General features: G+C 53.4%; 1 protein-coding gene across 4 annotated transcripts; it reads right to left on the bottom strand.

The window, feature by feature from the left end:
- Nucleotides 1-193: 193 nt before the first annotated feature.
- On the bottom strand, nt 194-20,341 carry CDIP1 (cell death inducing p53 target 1). 4 transcript variants are annotated; one of them, XM_077186850.1, is made up of 6 exons: nt 20,190-20,341; nt 3,255-3,336; nt 2,621-2,717; nt 2,188-2,334; nt 1,667-1,928; nt 194-1,442 (listed from the first exon to the last, which is right to left on the bottom strand). In XM_077186850.1, exons 3-6 carry the CDS (start codon nt 2,703-2,705, stop codon nt 1,331-1,333), a joined length of 606 nt encoding a protein of 201 aa, XP_077042965.1. In that variant the 5' UTR covers nt 2,706-2,717; nt 3,255-3,336; nt 20,190-20,341; the 3' UTR covers nt 194-1,330. The 4 variants fall into 4 exon arrangements, with proteins under 4 accessions (XP_077042965.1, XP_054499964.1, XP_054499968.1 ...); XM_054643989.2 differs by having other exon boundaries at nt 1,667-1,931; nt 20,190-20,338; XM_054643993.2 differs by lacking the exon at nt 20,190-20,341 and adding an exon at nt 7,926-8,738 and having other exon boundaries at nt 1,667-1,931.
- Between the last annotated feature and the right edge of the window lie 642 nt (nt 20,342-20,983).

Genomic DNA, 20,983 nt, shown 5'->3' with positions numbered 1-20,983 from the left:
CTGAGGACACAGCCAGGTGCTGTCAGGGCTTGGGGCTTTCCTGTGTGAGGGGGTTCCTGGCAGGGTAGAGAAGCTGCTGCTCTTCCTCCTGTGCTTGGTACCACTGTACCCCCACCCTGCCCTCATCCTCAGCTCCCCTGCAGGCAGAGCTGCTGCGAATTTTGAGCAGGAGAGAAGAACAGATGCACACGAGTTCAGGGTCTGTTATTTATTTACATAAAAACACTGACTAGTGCCACAGTTCCAGCCCTGAGCAAACAGCAGCTGCCTGTGCAGGCCAGGCTGTGTTTGCAGACCTGTGTACTGAGAGACCCCCCCCCACACTTTGCTCTGGGAGCTGCAGGGGCAGGGGAGGGAGCAGAGGCTGAACTCGGCTCCCAGCCCCTCTCACCCCTGCCGTGGGAGCGCTGCTGGCAGCTCCTGTCGCTGCCTGCTTGCCCCTTCCTTCTGCCTCAGGTGAGTGAGCTAAAAACACCCCCTACACCACATGCAAGGAGACCCTGCCGGGCCCAGGGCGGCTCTGGAGCTGCAGCCTGGTTACAAACTCCTCTACTCTACGTGCCGGGCAGCCGGGACATGCCGGGTGTGCTTTGGCTCTCGGGGGGCCGGGGCTGCCTGGGGCTGTCCCTGCCCCCGGAGCCGGGCGGGGCTGGGAGGAGGAGGAGGAGGCGCATGCAGCTGGAGCGGCCGCCGGGCAGGACGGAGGTGCTGATAAGGGTGCGGTGCTGCTGCCGGGCCCCTCTCTGTGCTTAGAGGCAGCTCTGCCTCCCCTCGGGAAGAGGCTTTGAACCACACGGAAACCTGGTGTGTGGCACTGCCCCGTGTCCTTGTCACTGAGCCCCTTCCTGAAAGCGCCACAAAGGCTCTGCTGCATCCCCTGAGGGCACCGTGGGCCGCTTGGGTCCCTCCTGGGCTCCCAGCCCAGCACCTCCCTGCAGCCAGGCACCCCCTGCACTGTGGGACTGGGCTGGGCACCTCCAGCAGCTGCTGCTCCTGCCAGGGGTGCTCCAGGTGAGAGGGGCCTCGCTCACACCTGGAGCCTCTTGGGTGCAGAGCGATGCCCCCCACGCCTGTGCACTGCAGCGCAGCCCCCACACAGCATCTGGGGCCAGCAGCCACCTCCCCCGTGCCCCAGCGTCACCAACCCAAGTATTCCCAGTGAGGAGCAGAGCTGGGGGCAGTGGTGGCAGCTCTGCGGGAGGAGCCGGGGATAACACATACACACCACCGGCGGGAAGCGAGGGGAGGGGCGATGCACACGCGGAGACGGACGGACGGACGGACAGCAGCGGGGCGAGGCCGGCGGCGTTCCAGAGGCTCCCGGGTGCCGTTAGCACATGCGCTTGTACGTGTAGATGTAGGCCTTGCAGTTGGGACACGTGTGTGTCACGTCCTTGAAGTCATCGAACAGGCAGGGGATCAGGCAGCAGCAGAGATCACACCTGGAGCACAGGGAGAGGCAGAGATGCTGAGCTGGGGCAGCCCCTGGGCACGGGGGCGAGAGATGCAATGGGAGGGGCTGTCACCCAGGAACCCCTCTGCTGCTCCAGTGCCACCCCTGTGCCAAGGTCCCCACCGTGCCCAACAGCTCAGCCAAGGCCACCAGCACTGGGTCACCCAGGCTGAGCACCCAGCACGAGGCCCCAGCTCTGCTTGCAGCACCTACCCCACGAAGCAGCAGAAGAAGCCCAGAAGGAAGCTCATGAGCCCAATCTCGTAGGAGATCTTGGTGGTGATGGCTTGCTGGCAGTGGGGACACACTGTCTGCACAGGGGCTCCCTGGAAGATCTCTCCCTGCAGCACTGTCACTGTGGTGGCAGCTCCCGGGGGCACCAGCACTGTGGCCGTGTGGCCACCAGGAGAGGGGTAGGGGCCTGGGGCAGGGTAGTAGCCCATGGGGGGGTGAGGGCCTGGGGGTGGGTAATATCCTGCTGTGAATGAGAAACACAAACAAGTGAGCACCTTTGTGCATGGTGGGAGAGCCCAGGTCCTTACTGGGGAGGCCCCCACCCTGCTGCAATGCCTCCCTTTGAGTACAGCCTTGGGGCCAGCCCTGCCACAGGCACCGTGCCCCCACCCCATCCCAAGGAGCCTCCTGCAAGCTCCAAAAGGCAGCCCCAAACCCCTCTTGGGGGTGCTGCTGCTGCCAATCCCCACCCCCTGTCCCCCAGCCCCTGCAGGACTCACCTGGTGGCACGTAGGGCCCAGAGCCATCCGTGGGCATGTGGGGGGGTATGAACCCCGGCTGAGAGGGGGGCTCATATGGGGGGGGTCCGAACTCAGGAGGGGGTATAGGAACCCCCTGGGGCTGTCCCACCACTGGGGTGACACCCTCTGAAAGGAAACACAGTCAGCAGCCAAGGAGGCAGGGAAGGGAGACAGGGAAGGGAGAAAAGGAAGGGAGACAAGACAGGGGACAACCCCTTAAGCCACATCCTCCTCTGGGCCACAAGAAACCCAAATTCTCCCCACAGCAGGGAGCAGTGCCAGGCTTTGAGCTGGGTCATTGCCCCTAGGAGCCCTCCTGCCTCCCCCAAGGGTGCCATGGGCACAGAGGGAGCCAGGCAGTGCCAGGCACCCCCAGCTGGGTGCTGTGTGTGTGGCAGGGTCCCCCCAGTACCTGGTGCCGAGGGGGGGCCGTGCTTCTCCTCTATCAGCGGTGCCGAGGGGCCCCCCGGGTACGGAGGGGGGGGATCGTTGGACATGGCTCAGGAGCCCTGCAGGGACAGAGACCTTCAGGTGACAGCAGCCCTCGGTGCCACAGGCACATGGAGGGGGGATGCAGGTGACAGGTAACGGAGGGGCCAGGGCTGGTGCCAGCACTGCAGCAGCCTCAGCTTCCCCCAGGCACAACCAGGGCTATGGCCCCAAAGCTGGACAGGCTCTGAGCAGGCAGCAACTCCAAGGTGTAAAATCTTCCTGCAGCTCCATGTAAAGCCCCCCTGGTGCATCAGGGCAGCTCTGGGCTGCGTGGCCACACTCCAGGGCAGGGCTGGGCTGGAATGTGCTGTGCCAAGACCTGGCTGCATCACTGGGGTGCCAAAGGTGGGGAAGAGCTGCCCACAGCCCCAATGGACACAATGTGTGCCCTGAGGGATGGCACGACCCCTGCCCTGAGCCTGAAGCAAAACCTCCAGGACAGAGGGTGCAAACCCACAGAGCATTTCCAAATAAATCTCTCAATAAACCCAGTGAGTGAAGGCAACACCATATTTAACAGCTGGAGCTGTTACTTTACAAGGGGTAGAATTTACCTGTCCTCTTCCCTGCAGCAACAGCTGAGAGAAGCAGCTCCTCTGAGCAGTGTAGTTGGGAAGGTGACTTCTTCCACTGGGTCTGTGTCAAAGGAATTACAAGTGAATTACAGAGATGGAGAGGAGGCACAGCTGCAGCATTGTCCTGGCTGCCACACCAAAGCCCTTCTCTCCCCATGTGCCCCCTCAATGGCAGGCATGAGGCTCTGTGTCCCTGGCACGTGGCAAAGCTCCACTGACATGCTCTGAGATCCAAGCAAATGCAACAACATCCAGAAACCTGATTTCCCCATTTCCAGTGGCTCAGTTATAGCTGGTAGGATGTGACTAAATTGGGAAATACAAGTGAGAGGCTGCTCACTCAGTGCTTGGGACAGCTGCCATCAGGCATGGCACAGGGTGACACTGCTGTCAGAGCCCAGGGAGCAGTGCTGGGAGCTCCATCCCTCACCCCAACGGGCCAGGAGCAAATGTGACTCTGCTTGTCCCGTTTGCTGTCACCAGAGCCACGTGCTGGGCAGCCAGCCCAGAGCATGCCAGCCTGCCCAGCATGGCACAGCCTGCACAGGCAGCCAGTGCTGCCCCAGCCCTGCATTGCAGCTGTGCCCACAGAGGTGCCCCTGGGGCTCAGCCACCTCCACCTGCAGCTGCCAGGTCAAGCAGAGCCAAAGACTTGGCAAGCAAGGCAGGAAGACCCATCCCTCCCTCACCTGCATGGCTTTGCTTCATTCGACTCCTTTTTTCCTGGTTCAGCCCCCTGCCCCCAGCAGCCTCCTGCTGGGCAGCAGGAAATGGAATCAGTCCCTGGAGCAGCACCTGGCCTGCTGCTGCTCACTGATCCCCCCAGGAGCTGATTCCTGACAGCACAGGGTCTCCCCCAGGATGCCCAGATTTCCTCACTAGAATTTCTCCCCCCGAAGTTGAAGCCAGGCAGCTTCAAAGAGCAACACCAGGGCAGCTGGGGGTCATCTTCCTCCTGCTTCTCACTCCAGTTTCTTCCTTAAGAGCCAGGCGAGCAGAGTTGCCATGGCACAGAGCATTTCCAGGCACACTGCAGAGCCTGCCTTCTCCTTCAGTGACCTACAAAGCTCAAACTGGGCCGTTCTTCACATCCCCACTTTTAGCTCAGTGGGGATGTGAAGAAAAGGAGGATTTATTCTTCTCCAAGTAGCCAAGCCTGCACATCCAGGAGCCTCAGAGCTTCCTGTGCCCGTGCCTGCAGGGGTTCTGGGTGAGCCCAGCCCAAGCAGAGCAGCCCAGAGTCCTTACCTGGGGACACCAGCCTGCCAGGGAGCTTTCCTTCCCTCACAGCCAACTGTGCCCACAACAGATCTCCTCCCATTCCTGCTCACATGCTGCTTTCCCATAATAATCTTTCAACACTCCCCAGCCTCACTCCCCCCATCAAAGCAGCTGGCAAGAAAAGGCAGGAGAGGAGGAGGCCTCCAGCAGCCACTCCATCAACACCCATGAGATGAAGCCACAGCCCCAGGGTGAGCCATGAACGCTGCCACCCTGCCCAGGAGGGAGCCAGCCCTGGCTCCAGAGCCACACGTGCCCTGGGATGAGGGAAGCTCAGGGATGCAGGGCCCTTCTGCTCACACTTGGCAGCCTCAGTTGCTCCTAATGCAATATTCTGCTTATTAAGAGAGATCTGTAAAGAGCAAGATGTTGGCTGTGTGCCCTTCCCAGGAGGAAAATAAAGCCTGTTGCTTTTAAGCCTCTTAGAAGCTGTTTCTTTCCTGTGCTTTCTTTCATCTTAATGTGAGCAGCACAAAACTCAGCCCATTTCTGACAGAGAGCTCTGTGGGATACCAGGGGGCACTGGGCTTCCCCCTGGCACTGAGCTGCCCCAGAGCATCCATCCCTCACCATTGACAGCCTGCAGTATTCCAAAATTACCATCCAAAATTACCAGGTTTAAGTTCTGATGGAATCACCAATGTCTTGTGCGGGTCCTTTGGAGCAAGGACACACTGCAAGATCCTGAGACTCAAAAGGAGCTGGTTATCATAGCAGGATGGAGAGAGGAGATGCTATTTCCAGCTACAAATGCAGATTAGCTCTTCTCAACTGGAAGAACAGCTTTTACTGGCTTCCTCTGCAAACTAACCACAGAGGATAAATCCACTATGGAAGCAGAACCAGCACAATCAGTTAAACACAAAGATAGGCAAAGAACCCCCATGTCCCCAGGGAATTGATATTTGCTAAAGAAAATGGAAAAGATTCCCATTAACCTGCTGGGGCACAGCAGTGTGACAGACAGAGCCAGGACAGCTCCATCACAGCCTCACACAGAAAAGGCCCTGGCCATGGCCTCAATCCGTGTGTCCTCCCCTGGCTCTGTGCTCCCTGACCTCATTCCAGCAGCTCCTGGGTGAGAAGATGACAGCAGATTTCCAGGTCCTCTGTTCAGATCACAGCTCTCAGCCCCAGGAGGTCTGTCTGAGGCTTCTCACACAGCCAAAGCCCGTGGGGCAGCACCAGCCCTGCCTGTGGGAACACAGGGCTTTATAACCCACCTCCTTCCTGTGCTCAGCAGCCCCAGCTCAGCTAATGAGGGATTGTAGGATCCCAGAATGGTTTGGTTGGAAAGGACCTTAAAGCCCATCTCATTACAACATCCTGCCATGGCAGGGACACCTCCCACTGTCCCAGGCTGCTCCCAGCCCTGCCCAGCCTGGCCTTGGGCACTGCCAGGGATCCAGGGGCAGCCACAGCTGCTCTGGGCACCCTGTGCCAGGGCCTGCCCACCCTCCCAGGGAACAATTCCTAATTCCCAATATCCCATCCATCCCTGCCCTCTGGCAGTGGGAGCCATTCCCTGTGTCCTGTCCCTCCATCCCTTGTCCAGAGGGCATTGATCAATACCCCAAAGCTCTGGTTCTCATCACTGACATGCTCAAAACTGATACAAAGCAACTTCCAGCAGTGATGAGAGGAGCTGATGTGTCAGGGTCCAGCATCCCATGCTGGCTGTATTTCCCTCTGTTACATCACTGCAGAAACAGTTTGGGATTCAAACATGGAAAGGTCTGCACATCCCACCTAATTTCCAAGGTGGGCACAACTCACCAAAAACAACTGGTGTGCAGTGGGACTAGGAATATTGTGCCACCAGAACAGATAAAACCATAAACCAGATAATGCCACAAAGTGGATGGACACAGATAATTCAGATTTGGTCTGCTCATGCCATTCTTCCCCAGCAGCAGCTGTTTGTGCCTCAGGCTGCCTCCTCACAGATGAAATCTCCACAGCTGAGACAAACCTGGCAAGGGCAGAGCAGATGCTGGCAGGTCCAGCTCACGTGTGAGCCCTGCTGGTGCAGTGCTGGCCCCAGCAGCTCTGAGTCAGCCTCACAGCAGCTCTGAGATCCATCCCACACTGAAACAGCCTGTGCTGTCCTTGCTGCTGCACTTGTGACTGAGATGCACAGCAACTCAGCTTTGCTTCCTCCATGGGAGCAGTGGCTCCAGCCCTAAGACAGGAAGCAGCATTTGTTCATACTCAGCCACGTTCAGTGACGTTGACACTTCAAAAGCTGCTGCTGCACATTTTTGGAGCTTCTTCCTCCATGATAAAAAAAAAAAAAAAAAAAAAAAAAAAAAACAAACCACCAAAAAAACCCTTCTGATATTTGAAAAAGGAAAAAAAACACACTAAAATTCAATGAATACATAAGAGAAAATATACAAGCACTTTCAGCTTCACTGCACATCAAAGAGATACAGATTGCAGCTTCCAGGCTTTTGGAAATACAGCTTTACCAGCCAAGAGTCCTGAAGATGCTGGGCCCCCACTGAGCCCAGCATTTAGAAATGCTTTAGAAATAGGAACAGCATTGTGGCCAACACCATCCCAGGTTTTCTGGCCCCATGAAAGACACCTGTGTGCCACAGGTTACGTGCTCCAGAAACTGGGAAATACTGAGACTAGGAAGGGTATGGGCACAAAAGGTCAATTAGATGCTGGCAAAATGTCATTTGAGCCAAAGTCTGTTACTCTTCAAAAGGAGTTTTAGGAGCAGCAAGGAGGGAGAACCGAGCAGCTGAAGGGGACAGAGCCATACCCTGACTGTGGCAATCCCAATTCCCTCCTCCACAATGGCATTTCTGAACAGCACCTCCAAACCCAGCCTGGAGCTGCACATTCCCTGTGTTACACCTGTGCCCAGAGCTCCCAGGCTCTGCCCATGCTGTGCCCAGAGCTCCCAGGCTTTGCCCTCCCTGTGCTGCTGTGCCCAGAGCTCCCAGGGATGTTCTTCTCTGCCCATGCTGTGCCCAGAGCTCCCAGGCTTTGCCCTCCCTGTGCTGTGCCCTCTGGCACAGCGTGCAGGGACGTGGCTCAGCTCCCACCACGTGCAATCCCACCAGACAGCTCTTACCTCCAAAGGAAAGGCAGCATCAATCTCTGCTGAGCAAGCACTATCAGTGGTTATTTCTGCCTGGTTTTTATGCAGAACAACAAAAAGATGTTTTCCATGCAAACAAGCCAAAGCTCCCCCTCAGCTTTGCCTCTTCCCATGCGCAGTTGCTGCCCCCAGCCTGCACATCACCTCCCCAGAACCAGGAGGAGGAATAAACAGCACAGAGTGCTCCAGCCTCCTTCAGAGAGGATGTCCTGGCAATCCTTGACCATGTACCCGCTCCTTTACCCACTGCTAACCTTGGCAGCACCTCCTCAACGCCTCATCCTGCTCTCAGCCAAGGCAGCCAGAGGGCGCATGCCTGCAACGCTCTGCAAGGCGCCGATGGAAACAGAAACCCAAGTGAAGGACTGAAGGAAAGGTCTGTTCTTTTTCTGAGCAACTCAGCTGCGTTTTCCCAAGTCCAAGTCACTGCCAGGGAGCACAAACCCACTGTTCAAGAACAGCCAGGCTGCTCCCAGAACAGCAGATTTCTTCCACACTTCTGCACTAAGATTTCAGCTGCAGAAAATTGCTTCTTCCAGGAGGGTCAGGCTGTTCCTTCAGCGCAGGCACAGAAAGCTCAGCTGGCAAGGCAGGCCAGCAGCTCTCCTTTAAAACAAAGGAATGCTGGAGAAGAAGGTTTTTCATCATTTGAAGCAGGTATGTCAGACAGCCAAAGCTCCCTGCTCTGCTCTCCAGTAGGTGAATCTCCAGAGGAGCTTCCCCATTGCAGTTGTTTACCTGGGGACCTTGCACGTATCCTTTGACCTTCTGTGTGCCATCAGCACCCAGCAGACAAATCACCTCAGAGCAGGATCCTCGCTGCCAGCCAGGTGCTGTATCCAAAGCAAGATTTCTCAGGGCATTAAATCCAAAGCACAATCAGATAATCTCCACAGCGCAGCCTGGCTCAGCTGTCCTTGGCCAGAGATTCAAATTACCACATCCAGCAGCTCCTCCTCATGGATATCAGGAAAACCAGACACAAAATCCTCCCTGCTTAAAACAAGGAGGCTTCGGGTGCAACTCCCACGAAGGGTTAAGTGCGGGAGGAGCGCCTGCAGGACCTGCGGCCGCCTCTGGGATTCTCTCCAGTGCTGCTGCCTCCGGATGGGCTGACCGAGCGCTCTTGGCTCTTCACACCGGGGCTGCAGAAACAGCCTTGCCAGGACCTGCTTAACCTGGATATTTAAAGAAAAACCAGCCAAGATGAAAAGAACAAACCGAGGTGGCTCGTTCTGTCTGCTATTGGCTCCCAGGATGTGGCACAGGGCTGTGGGAAGCATCATGGGCTGGCAAGAGCTCACGGTGACATCCAGGAGGGGCTGCAAGGGAGGAGGGGTCACAACCCCACACTTCAACACTGGACCCCAGCTCTTCCACGTGTCAGGACAGTGGGGAAAGCTGAGGTGTAGACAGAGCACTCTGCACCACCAGGACAGCTGAATTTGGCCCCCAAAAGCCAGTTTTGTGAACATGGAGCAAGCAGGGAGCACACTGCAGCCCCACAGGAGATGCTCACTGTTCAGACCCTTCCAGCAGGTTCCTGGCTGCACGGGAGAGACAGGCTGCAAAACACCAGGTGTGCTCATGGATGTGATTAAAGCAACATTAAAGATAAAGCTGAGCTCCTCTGCATCCTACCAATGTGCTCCAGAGAGATGAGAAAAGGAGGGTGCTGCAAGCCAAATCCCTGGGGAAGCAGAGAGCTCTTTCACTGCAGTTCACAAAGAATCCAAGCTAACACTTGATAACATCCATGGGAAAGCATCCAGTGATAGCAACAGCTGTTGCCTCCAGTCCTCTGTATCTACTTAATTTCCCCCCTGAGAGGATACATCCTGCATTACATCATCCCTTTGATATCTGTTAATAATGGTGATAACACAACCTGCCAGAATCTCAAGCAACTAAACCCAACATCTACTCCAAGAGTGTGTTTTAATGGAGCACGAAACACAACTGTGCCACAAGAATAGCTGTTCATTTAAACAAGCAAACAAAAATACCCCAGCTCAAGAAGCTTAACAGCAAGCAGAAGCCGCAGGAGGTCGGGAGAAGATCCACAGCTCTTAAGCACAGCCACAGATCCGAGCTCACCTCTGACAGCAGCCCAGAACAGAGGCTTAAGGATGAGTTAGAAAGGGATCAAAGGCAGAACTGTCAGTCCCTCTCACTCCCAGCACTCATGGTTTGGAGGCTGGGCAGCCTGGAGGTTCTCCATGGAGCACCCCAGGTCATTCCCAAGCACCAAGTATTGCTCTTCAGTTACCTACACAAAAAAGCATCTCCTGCTGTCAGCATCTGCTGCCTCCCATTTGGGGGACAGCAGTACAGAGAAGGTGAATATACAATGAGTATCCACTATGTCTCACAGCAAACCCCAGGGTTTTATAGATTCCCTTTCCAACATCAAATTAAAAAGATTTTATTTCTTTAAACACTCTTTCATTTCTCCCTCCTTCTACAGAATTTTTTGAGAGAAAGTCAAATAGCACAGCTACATCATTGCTGAATCAGACTGAGGACATGTGTGACGTCCATTAAATGACACAGAGAGCTCCAAGGGAGGAGGAAATTAGAATCAGAGCTGATCAGCAGTTTTGCATTTCAGTTTCAGAATTAATCAGAGCCCCAAGAGCGTGTTCAGAATTCCCTTGCAGATTTTGCAACACAATGAAGTAATTTTGAATACATTGGTGGTGATTCCAGATCCATTTTCGGGTGCTGTACAGAACATTTGCCAGGCACTGATGTTCCCTCAGCCGAGGAGAGCAGTGCTCACTGTAGCACTGCTCCAGTCTCCAGCAGGAGCATTTCCCATGCTCACAGCTCCCCTGCCTTGGTGCCAGAGAAGCTGCTGACACTCAGATTTAACTGGTACAATGTCACCTTGCCCTTTTTCTGAGGACTAGTGCGAAGTGCTCTGTGGCACTCGGTTTTATGTAAGGCCAAGGCTCACTCTTTGCAAAGGAGAGGGTTTGGGGTTCAGCAGGATCAATGTGTGTGAGGTCTGAGATGTCTCCTGAGTCCCACTGCCAGCAAGGAGCAGCCACACACATCCCAAGATGTGCACAGGAGGAACTCTTCCATGCTGAAGCCATTCCTGGTACCACAGTCACTGCCTTGCTCCCACAGAACTCCCCAGCTCGGACTGAGACCTCTCCTGGAGCTGTCCAGAGCCACCAGCATGGGGCTGGATTGTCCCCTGGCACTGGGACAGGAGGAGGGTACCTGGCACTGCCCTGCTCCCAAGCCCAACTCATTTGGGCTGCTCAAAGATGTCAATGTCCCAGACAATGTCCCAGAGGGAAAACCCCTTGGATTAATCAACAGCTACTGAGTGTAGCCAGTGCTGGGCACCCCCAAGTTACACAGAGCTCCTGCTATCCCCAATTCTTCCCCCAGTTCCCACCTGACCTGGCTACTCCATGACTGTGGTTTCAATTTGCAGCACCAGTTCCTGCCAACTCCTTCATAACCCCTTCCCCAAAGCTCCTACTGAAAATCTAGGACAGAGCTGGACTCCAAGCAGCGCTAACACCCAGCACACCCCTCCCCAGGTCCCTGCTCTGGGCTCTTCCAAACCCTTTCTGCCACAGAACACCTCCCTGCCTTGCTGCTCCATCTCTGGTCAGGGGTTTGGAGCAGTCCTGAGGCAGGGGCACTGCTCCCCCAGCAGAGGATGGGACAGGGGAGATTCAAGCCCATAATAGCAGGATGCCCTCGGGGCAGGTGAACAGCTCAGCTGCTCAAATCCCCTCCTGAGCCTGAGGAAGGCAGAGCAGCTGCCACAGTCACCACACTAAACCGCCTGGGAACTGTTTTCTCTCACATCAGAACAGCTCAGCAGGCAGCTCCAAACTGAGCTCCCACCACGCTAAACCATCCTGAATCACAGCAAAGAGAGGCTGAAAGGCTAAATTAACACCCCCTGTGGCAGCCACCAACTCTGGGGGAAACCTCTGCTCCCAAAACACAAAATATGCTCCAGATGACATCTCTGTAAAGAGCTGCAACAAGCCCAGGGGAAGAGCTGATATTTAACACCAGGAAAGGGAACCTATTCCCCTTTTGCTCAAAGCCTAAGTGAAGATTTTGGAGGAGCTGAGTGGTCCCAGCAGGGCAGGTGGGAAGGACAAGCTGAGGCTTCAGCACAGGCCCAGCCTCCTGCAAGCACTTCCTGATCTAGCACAAAGCAGAATAGAGGCATTCAGTTAATCAGGAGACAAACCAAAGATGCCTCTTAGAAAAGGGCAGCATGCACACACCAGCAGCAGCTTTTTATCCAGTGCTCAGCTAAAAACACAAACCCAGAAGAGTGGGCAGCAGCCAAAATCCTATCCCCTACTCCATATTCCAGGCTTTATCCTCCCCTCCAACACATGGATCCAGCTCCTCTCCTGCCATGAGCTGGGTGACTGGCACCCCTCAGGACCTCAAAAGCATCTCAGCTTGGAGTCACTGCAGCAGGGGTGCAGCTTTGGCTCTAGTCCATGATTTCCTTTCCCTCCTTTTTGAAATAAAATGCTTGAAAATTAAATGCTTTAAAAGGAAATGCTTCTCATTTGAAGAAATAATCAATAAAATCTAACAGGCTGGCTTTTCATTCATCCCCAGCCAGAAATGTAATCTCCTGTTAACAGCAGAGCCCTGAACACATCATTTATCTGCTGCGGGTACCAGCACGCACAGATTTTACAGCTGGAGAGAGTGGGGCTGCCTGCATCACAACCACTAATTTATTCTCAGAAAGGCTAATTTAATCTGGCAGTGAATGTTCTCAAAGCCTCCTCACACAGAGCAGCTTTTCTCTTGGTTGGCTTAACAACAATACAGCATATCCAAAAACGTGGAGGGATGCTAAGGAAGAACACTGCCCCTGTGTTTTGAGCCCTCTAGTCTGAGAAATTTCTCTTGGTAACTACAGGCTTTGAGAAAACAGAGTCCCTCTGGTTTTTCAAAAAGCCAACTGTATTTTCAAGGCAAATATACAAGAGTTTAGGCTATTTCTCCCTCACATACAACTGTGGTTTGACAGAAAGAGCTGGGCTCATAATAAAACTAAACTCCAGCAAAGGTTGTTCAGTATTAGACAACTCCTTCACTTCCAACTGCACATCAAGAGCAGCAGCCAGCACACCTGGCCTGGGGGTGCTCCCTGCCACAGCAGGTGACTTTCCCCAGCCCACACTACAGAGGAACAAACTTCAGAACAAATCCAAAAGCTTTTTGTTTGAAAAGGCTGGGTAACTGCACCTTTCAGAGAGAGCATCCTTCAGCTTCTAACCTCGGCCATCTGCAGGGGGGCAATAAATAAGCCATCAGAAAGGGTTTTTTCATTGGTTTTAAATTCAAGATGGTATTTTCCCTTTAGTTGTGACAGTGCACACAAAGGCAGCGTGTACCCACAGCCAGGCTGAGCCACCTGACCCTCCATGGACGTGACACCATGTGCTGGTCCTCACCTGTATCTACCCCTTGGCCAGGAGATCCCTGGAGAGCCAAGCTCAGCTCCTTGGAGGGGCTACACCAAGGCAGACTGAAGCTTCAGAACAGACAGAGCTGGAGCATCTCACCCTCCATGCTCAGGACTGTCCCCACCAGCCTGCTGGGAAAGAAAAGCGGCTGCTGTGCAAGCCTGGGTCATGTCTGAGAGGGCTCCTTTGCTACAAGGGCAAAAACGTGCCCCAGATGACATCCAACAATTTAGGAGGATTCAGTAATGTGGGAAAAAGGCAAAAATCAGAGGGAAGCAGAGCATTTTCACAGGCCACAGAAGAAATAGAGAAGAAAACAACACAACACTCGCCTTGTTCCTATCTGTCAGGAATTGCTGTCCCAAGAATAGCCTATTCAGAAACCAGGAAACTCAGAGAGCAGCAGGGAAGGGCTGAGTCATGGCCATTTGGAAAAAAAAGAAACAACCCACAACAAACCAACCCAAAAGGAAGGAGAAAAACCATGGGACAGCAGCTGTTCTGGGTCTTGGAGATATGAGCAAGTCAATCCAGAACATATTAGTCAATCTTTATTTTCAAAAGCTCTGCAAATGAATGGCACTGCCATTAAATTCATCTGACCCTCCCTCTGCTTGTGGGAAGCAAATTGTTGTACCAGGAAAAGTTGCTGGTGCTTCCCAGCACCAGCCCCTGGCTGCCAGGACACAAATTGCTCCCAGTTTGTGCCCTGATTTTTGTTCCTCTGCAGCATTAGCATCCAAAAGATTTACAGGCTGTGCAGGAGCTTTCCCTTTGGAAAAGCACATCCATCTCAGGATGCCATTAGCAGAGGGTGAGCAGCCATTTCCCTTCCCCACAGTGGAAGGGCACGAGGTAAAACACACTTGGATGGGCTTCCCACAACTCTGTGAACAGAGGAGCCAAGCCAAGCGCTCCCATCTCACAACCAGCCTCAGCACAGCCTGCCTGGCCCCCAGCTAAACTCTTCCCACATGACAATCTTTGTTCTGTGACCTAAATCAAATCAATTGGACAATAATTCTCCCCAGGACAGTAATCTTGTTCACTCACCCATCATCTGAGAGATTACACCTGCTCTCCAGCTGTGGGGCTCTGGGAGGAAGAGATTTCTGAGCAATGAGGGGCTTATTTTTCATACAATTCCTTGATGATCCTTCACAAATCAGGGAAGGGGAGGGTGTTGTAACATGGCATCCCCAAAGGGGTAATAATCAACATTGACTCCATGCTTCTCAGAAGGCTGATCAATCCCTTTATTTTATTACTCTTATTAAGAAACCCATCAGCCTTACAGACAGGCATGGAACAGGTGGAGCCAATTGGTCCTTGAATCCAAGCACCATCACCATTGGCCAGTTAAGAAATCACCCTTTAGTAAACAAATCTCCATAACACATTGCACATGTTCACAACAGGTGCAGCAAGTGAAGATAAGAATTGTTTCTCATTCTTCTCTCTGATCTTCTCACAGCCTCCCCCAGGACAATGCCTGGGAAAGTTGTGTGTTGCTGCCATATCTATCTTTTCAAGCAAACAGCTGTGTTTGAAAACATATCTGGAAAACACCCTTTAATTCATTTTCTCTTGCCCTGTGAGGTACTGCCAGATTGAAGTTGCAAAGGTGGGAAGTGGGAAGCCCCCCAGAGCTGCTGCTTGTGGGGAATGGGTCCCCAGAGGACAAAGCCTGCTGTCCCCAGCCTGTGGCAGATCACCTGTGCTCAGCTGTAACTGCTCACCTCTTCCAGCTCTGGGAAGGGCTGGGAAAACCACAAGCCCTTCATGGATAGAGCCAACCTTGACACAAACTCCAGAATGACAGCTCAAGGAAACTGCCCCAAAGCAAACAGGCTCTCATGGTTCCAACTGTGAGTGAAATTCGTTTCTCTGCAAAATGCAAGGAGCAAAGAAAGATGAAACACAGCTACAGCATGGGCTGATGTACATGAATCACAGTAAGGTGTGATGGAATTTAGGACTGTAAGACAAAATGCAGGATGGAACAGTAAATGTGTAAGCTTGAAGCAGAATTTTTCTTCCAAAAACATCTTCCAAAAGTGTTAATAGGGAGCCAGGCTGTTAGTGCAAGGTAGGGAAGATTTTCCTCTAAATGCAGAGACTGGGTAACAAAGAAGGTTCAGGAACATACACAGGAGTTCAGGGCAGTGGGACTCCCATCTCAGCACAAATGCTTTATCCTAATGATGCCTCAGGGTTTAGCTTTTATATTTTTCAGATTATGTACTGCTTTAGTGTTGCACTTCTGAGCTTCATATTAAGGGATGGTGAGCTCTCTTCACAGAGTAGGGAGCCAAAACAATTCCTTCTCCAGCTGGGGACCAAGGACAAATGTTCCAAATCTCAGGCCCAAGAGCACAAACAACATGGGCTGAAGAGAGAAAAACAAGGAGGATGAGACTTCATAACCTAAAGCTGTAACTGGACAATTAACTCAAATATACAAATGGACTAGAACTCATAAAAGCGTGAGATCCCGTGACCAGTCATGCATTTTGTGCTCCTTTTGGTTCATCTTGGGTGCAGCCCTGGCTGGGCTCTTGTGCTGCCCAAGGTGGATCCACTGAGGCCTTCTAATAAATCCCTGCTTTACTCTTTAACTCTGTCCAGCCTCTGTTCTAGGTCAGCCTGCACAAGACATCACTAAAATCTATAGGAGAACTAGGTAATATTCCATTTTCTTATGTATAAAGGAGGCAAAGGATAGAACTATTACTAATGCACAGTAATCACAGTAAAAATGAAATCTATTACTTAATTTGCACAGAAAGCCCCAGGTCAGCTCTTCATTCTCTGATGATCTCAGGTTCCATCATGCCAAGTGGTACCAAGTCAAACATGCACTGCCAGCACCTGCTCTGCACAGTTCCTAAGATGTTAATCCCATTGCCACCTTTTGAAGCTATTTATTTTATTTTCTTACCCTCAGTGCAGGCCTGCTAAGAGAGCCCAGATTAAATACAGCTGCACTGAAGAGCCCCACGTGGAGATGTGCAGCATGCAGCACTTTGCTCCTGCTCCATCCTCCACCCAGACCAATGACCAGAACAGGGCTGCTCTCAAACAGCTCTTTCTCACCACCACAAACACACTAATTTAAGACTGAAGCCACAAGGCAGCTCAGAACTAAGGGGCCCAAAGCAAAACTAACAGCACCTTGAGAGTTCCATGCCAGAAATAAAATCTGAGCTCCCCTTGCCTCAGAGACTTTATTCTGGTGAGAAGATTGATTGTGGTTTCCTATGGCAGCTGCTCCAATTGCATCCCCTTTGATCAGAGGAGGAGACAGGTCCTATGCAGAGCATGTAAAGATCTGACACTGCTCATAAAGTGGCACTGCTCCTCTCCAGCTGTGAGATGGATACCCAGGGCTGCTTGGGAACAGCAGGAAAACAGCAAGTGAACATCACATCCCAAGGCAGAAGTTGCTCATTGTGTGTTTTTTGAAGGAAAAAGTGTACACAGACCTCTGTGCTTGCACACTGGTGTGCTCAGGTGCCTTGCTCTGAAACCTTCAGGAGAGTGGATTTGCTACAGGCTGGAGTCCTTTGCCTGCATAAGAGCTGCAAAATCAGGTCCTGGAAGCAAAACCAACCAAAAACCTCCAGTGTCCTGCAGAACTACTAAAGTTCCCACCAGAAACCATTACTGTTCTTGTATCAGGGAAAAGGGAAGAGTAATGCACAATTCAAGTCCTTTTGGGACATCCCTGCCTGCGGCTGAGAGCCACCAGGCATATCAGCATCTGTTTGCTGACTCTCCTGCCCACCCTGTGCTCAGCACCTTTGCACAGCCCACTCTGGGAGAGCACCTTCTGAGACACACCTGTCTAGAAGCTCAGCTATACTCAGTCCTGGTGGCTTTGTCATTACTTTAATCTCCTTATTATGCAAATGCTATTTACTGCCTCTCTGGCTCACCTGGCAGCCACCAGCCTTTCCTGGAAAGGTACAGAAAGCTGTCACATGGTACAGAGCCCTGCTAATAGTGGCAGGAGTGAAGCACCAGCCCCACTGCAGACCCCACAAAACCCACTATTTTAAAAAAAATTAGTTTCTTTCAATCCAGCATAGTCTCTCCTGATTAAAGCAATCATAAGAAATCACATATAGGGCTGTACAATGTAGCACAAACAGACATAGAACTCTGAATTTCATACTTCTCTTTACCCACAAGCAGAAAACAAGTCTTGGATCAGAGCAGACACTAACAAGTTTGTGAATTTCCTTCCAAAACCACTCATCCTCATACTGGAAGATCAACACCATCTTTTAAACACATGCATTTATCTGCTAAATTCACAGTTGAAAGGGAAAAAATATATTCTTTTCCATGATAAAATGACTTTCATCCCTTTTTTGGCCGTGCTAGTGAGTAAGAGTGGCAGTGGCAACACTTCTGCAGGTGCCAACACTGTGACAAGGACCCAAACTCCCCCCAAAACACACAGATGTTGTGGACAGGCTTTAGTCTGAGCCCTGCCTGAACATCCCTCAGCTACAGGAGCCCCTTAGCTGTGCTCCCAGGATGTGTGTGTGCCCCATCCAGAAGGAAAGAAGTGCCCATTGTGGCTTCCCAGGCACAGAAAGAGCTGATTTGGAAGTGACCTACACAAAGATGCTCATAAACCAACACCAGGTGCTGAGGGAGACATTCTCCCTCCCTTGGTAACTGCAGCTAAGACAGAGCAGAGAAGGAACACAAGGAAGGGAGTTTCAGAACTGAATTTGACGTGCAAGACCCACTGAGGGAACACAAGAAGCTCAGCACGGTCTTCCATCTTATTAGGAAGGTTCTGAAATCAGAGAAGCCCCCTTAGTGTGACTGTCCCTGTCACACCTGTGGCAGGATGCTTTGGTTCTCAGCAGGAACACAGACATCCATTCCCAGCACCAGCCTGAGCACACACAGCCACCACAGCTCCACCACCCTGTAAGGGCAGCTGGGCACGACTGACCACGTCTGCTCCACTTGGCATTGCCCAGGGACATCTGGGGACACTGCTCCAGCCCCCTGCCCTTGTCACAGCCATGAAGTCACCACCTGCCTGCCTCCAAGCAGGAATTAGCTCCTCATGGAACACCTGAGGAGAACAGAGCAGGTACAAGGCTGAACAGTTCCAGGGATTTCTTGGGGCACATCATGTCACCACAACACTGACACAGAGAAGCCTTTGGGAGAGGGAAGTTTGCAGCCTGTGCTTCCACAGGAGTTTGTGTAGCTCCTGAACATGAATTACATACTGTGGTTATACACCATGCTATGTCTGTGTAATACTCACTGTAGTTTTCCCTGCTGCCTACTCTGGAAAAAATCACACTCTGTAATCAGCAGGGTCCCTGCTGAAATTAAAGCCCCATTTTAAGTACTTTGAGTGAAGGGAACAAACAAGAGGCTCTTGTGCATATTCCCAAAGAGTTTCTCAGAGAGTTCTACACTCAGCCCAAACCCACTAGAATTATAATTTAAGCATTGCTACTTAAAATCATTGTGCCTGGATCTCATCTCTACCACCTGATATTTTAGGCTCAGCCTAGAACCGACAACTGCCAGTCCCCTCTCCAGTTCTCACTGGTGCAAGGAGACCACCTCAGAACAGCTTTTCCTCTGGCCAAGGGGCACAAACCTACATTTGCAGGGACCTGGAGAAGTTTAACCTTGAGCATGGCTCATGTGCAGGATGCAGAGGACACTGGCATGGCAGTGTCCATCCCAGCCTGCATGTTCCCACTCCTCTACACAGCCCTGGAGCTCTCCCCAGGATCCCAACCTCATTCCTCTGTTTAGCAGCAACTACCACCCCCTGTGCTTTTCCTAAAGCAACCAAACACTGCCTTACAGCTGCTACCCTCTGCCTTTCCAGTCCCCTTGGGAGGGAGAACCCAGATCTCACCATTCTAATGGTTAAAAACCCCACAACTTCCCCATAATGTTTATTCCTTGGTGTTTGTTGCTGTGCCACACTATGCCTTAACTGAAGGAGCTCTCTTCATTTCACACTGCCAATGTGCCAATATTATCCTCACCATCATCATTTCTCTTCCTGCTTGTCAAGACACCTCAGCTTCTTTCTGCTCCTCTAAAATGGGCTCATCATCGCTGACCACTGGGCGAGCTGGTCTCAGAGCAGGGCTAACTGGAAACACACACACACACTCGTTCCTAGGCCTGCTTCCCTGCTCTCCCGGGATGTGTCCGGATCACATTTGCTCCTCTCTCCCAGGATCTGTCTGGATCACATTTGCTCCTCTCTCCCAGGATCTGTCTGGATCACATTTGCTCCTCTCTCAGCTGTGCCCTCCCTGCAGCCCCCGCCGTTCTCAGCTCATGACCTCGGCCGGGCAGCAGCGCTCGCCTTACACCGGGAAGTCTTTTCCCAAGTACGCGACCTCGCTTTCCCCCCGATTAAATTTCATCCCAGCCCTCCCGTCCCAACCCGTCCCGGCAGTGCTGAGGGCACAGAGCCGGAGCTCTGTAAGATTTTACAGCGCCTGCGACACTTGGTCAGCGGTAAAGGCCCGTGCGAGGCCAGGGCTGCTGCCTCCCGCGGCTCTCCGGGCCCACGGCCCCATCCAGCCGGACCTCCCCGGCCCCGCAGCGAGCGAACCGAGCACCGAGCACCCACGGCCGAGCACCGAGCCCTTCCCTCGGCCTGCTTCCCCCTCACTGAGTTAACCAGGGCTTGATTTCCATCCTTTTTCTTTCCAAAAGCGTAGTGCTGGTCTTCTCCTGCCTGCGTCCCCGTCTACGCTCAGTGTCCCCCCAGTGCCGAGTGTCCTCCCGTGCTCGGTATCCCCCCTCCGGTTCTCGGTGTCCCCCCATGCCTGGTGTCCCCCCCGGTGCTCGGTGTCACCCCCGGTTCTCAGTGTCTCCCTCCGGTGTGTCCAGCCGGCCCCGCTGCCGGGCGGCCGCCGCGGCCTGTCCGGGGCTGAGGGGGCCTGGGCCGCCTTCCCGCCGCAGCCCCCCGGATCCCCCCGGGTCCCGCCGGTCCCGCACCGATCCCCATCGCCCAAAGGCACCTACCGGCTCCCGGCGGCGGCTCCGGCACCTGGCGGCGGCGGGCGGGGCGGGCCGGACTGGGCGGGCGGTGCCGCGGCGGGGCGGGCCTGGGGCGCGCTGGGCCAGCCGGGGGCCGGGCCGGGCCTGCTGCGCTGGGCAGCTCCGGGGAGCCGCGGCTCAGGGAATCACAGCGCGGTTTGTGCCGGAAGGGATCGTAAAAACCATCCCGCTCCACCCCCTGCCATGGCAGGGACACCTGCCACCAGACCAGGCTGCTCCAAGCCCTGCCCAGCCTGGCCTTGGGCACTGCCAGGGATCCACAGCTTCTCTGGGCACCCTGTGCCAGGGCCTTCCCACCCTCACAGGGAAGAGTTTCTTCTATATATCTAACTTTAATTTCCCCTCTTGCAGTTCGAAGCCGTTCCCCCTTGTTCTGTCACTCCATGCCCTTGTCCCTAGTCCCTCTCAGTTCTTTTGGAGCCCCTTTAGGTCCTGGAAGGGGCTCTGAGGTCTCCCCAGCACCATCTCGTCCTTGTCCTGCACATGGTGCCTTCCCTACCAGGTGTCCCAGTTCATGCCCCACATGATGCCCTGCTCTGGCCGATGTCCTGCCCCACACAGTGACACGCCCATGCCATGGATTCTGGCTGCCCCAGGACCAGGGAGCCTGTGGAATCACAAAGTCACCTTTCTGGCTCCAGTGGTCTTAGCTGTACTGCAGGGACCAGATAAAAGAGCAGTACTCTAACACAGCCACAGGTTTTCAGTCACTTCTCACCTGCCCCTAGGGCTCCAGAGATACTTGCTCTGAGATTTAG

This window comes from Agelaius phoeniceus, chromosome 16, assembly GCF_051311805.1.
Source record: "Agelaius phoeniceus isolate bAgePho1 chromosome 16, bAgePho1.hap1, whole genome shotgun sequence".
Taxonomy (NCBI): Eukaryota; Metazoa; Chordata; class Aves; order Passeriformes; family Icteridae; genus Agelaius; species Agelaius phoeniceus.
The sequence above is the reverse complement of the archived record's forward strand: the minus strand, read 5'-3'. Positions and strand labels throughout refer to the sequence as shown.

What these genes read in the sequence shown, in the direction of transcription:
- CDIP1 (XM_054643989.2), bottom strand. Translation starts at nt 2,705, where the DNA reads ATGTCCAACGATCCCCCCCCTCCGTACCCGGGGGGCCCCTCGGCACCG. An exon ending in CGGCCCCCCCTCGGCACCAG is followed by an intron (nt 2,335 to 2,620) that starts GTACTGGGGGGA and finishes GTTTCCTTTCAG; the next exon opens with AGGGTGTCACCCCAGTGGTG. An exon ending in TGGGCCCTACGTGCCACCAG is followed by an intron (nt 1,932 to 2,187) that starts GTGAGTCCTGCA and finishes TCTCATTCACAG; the next exon opens with CAGGATATTACCCACCCCCA.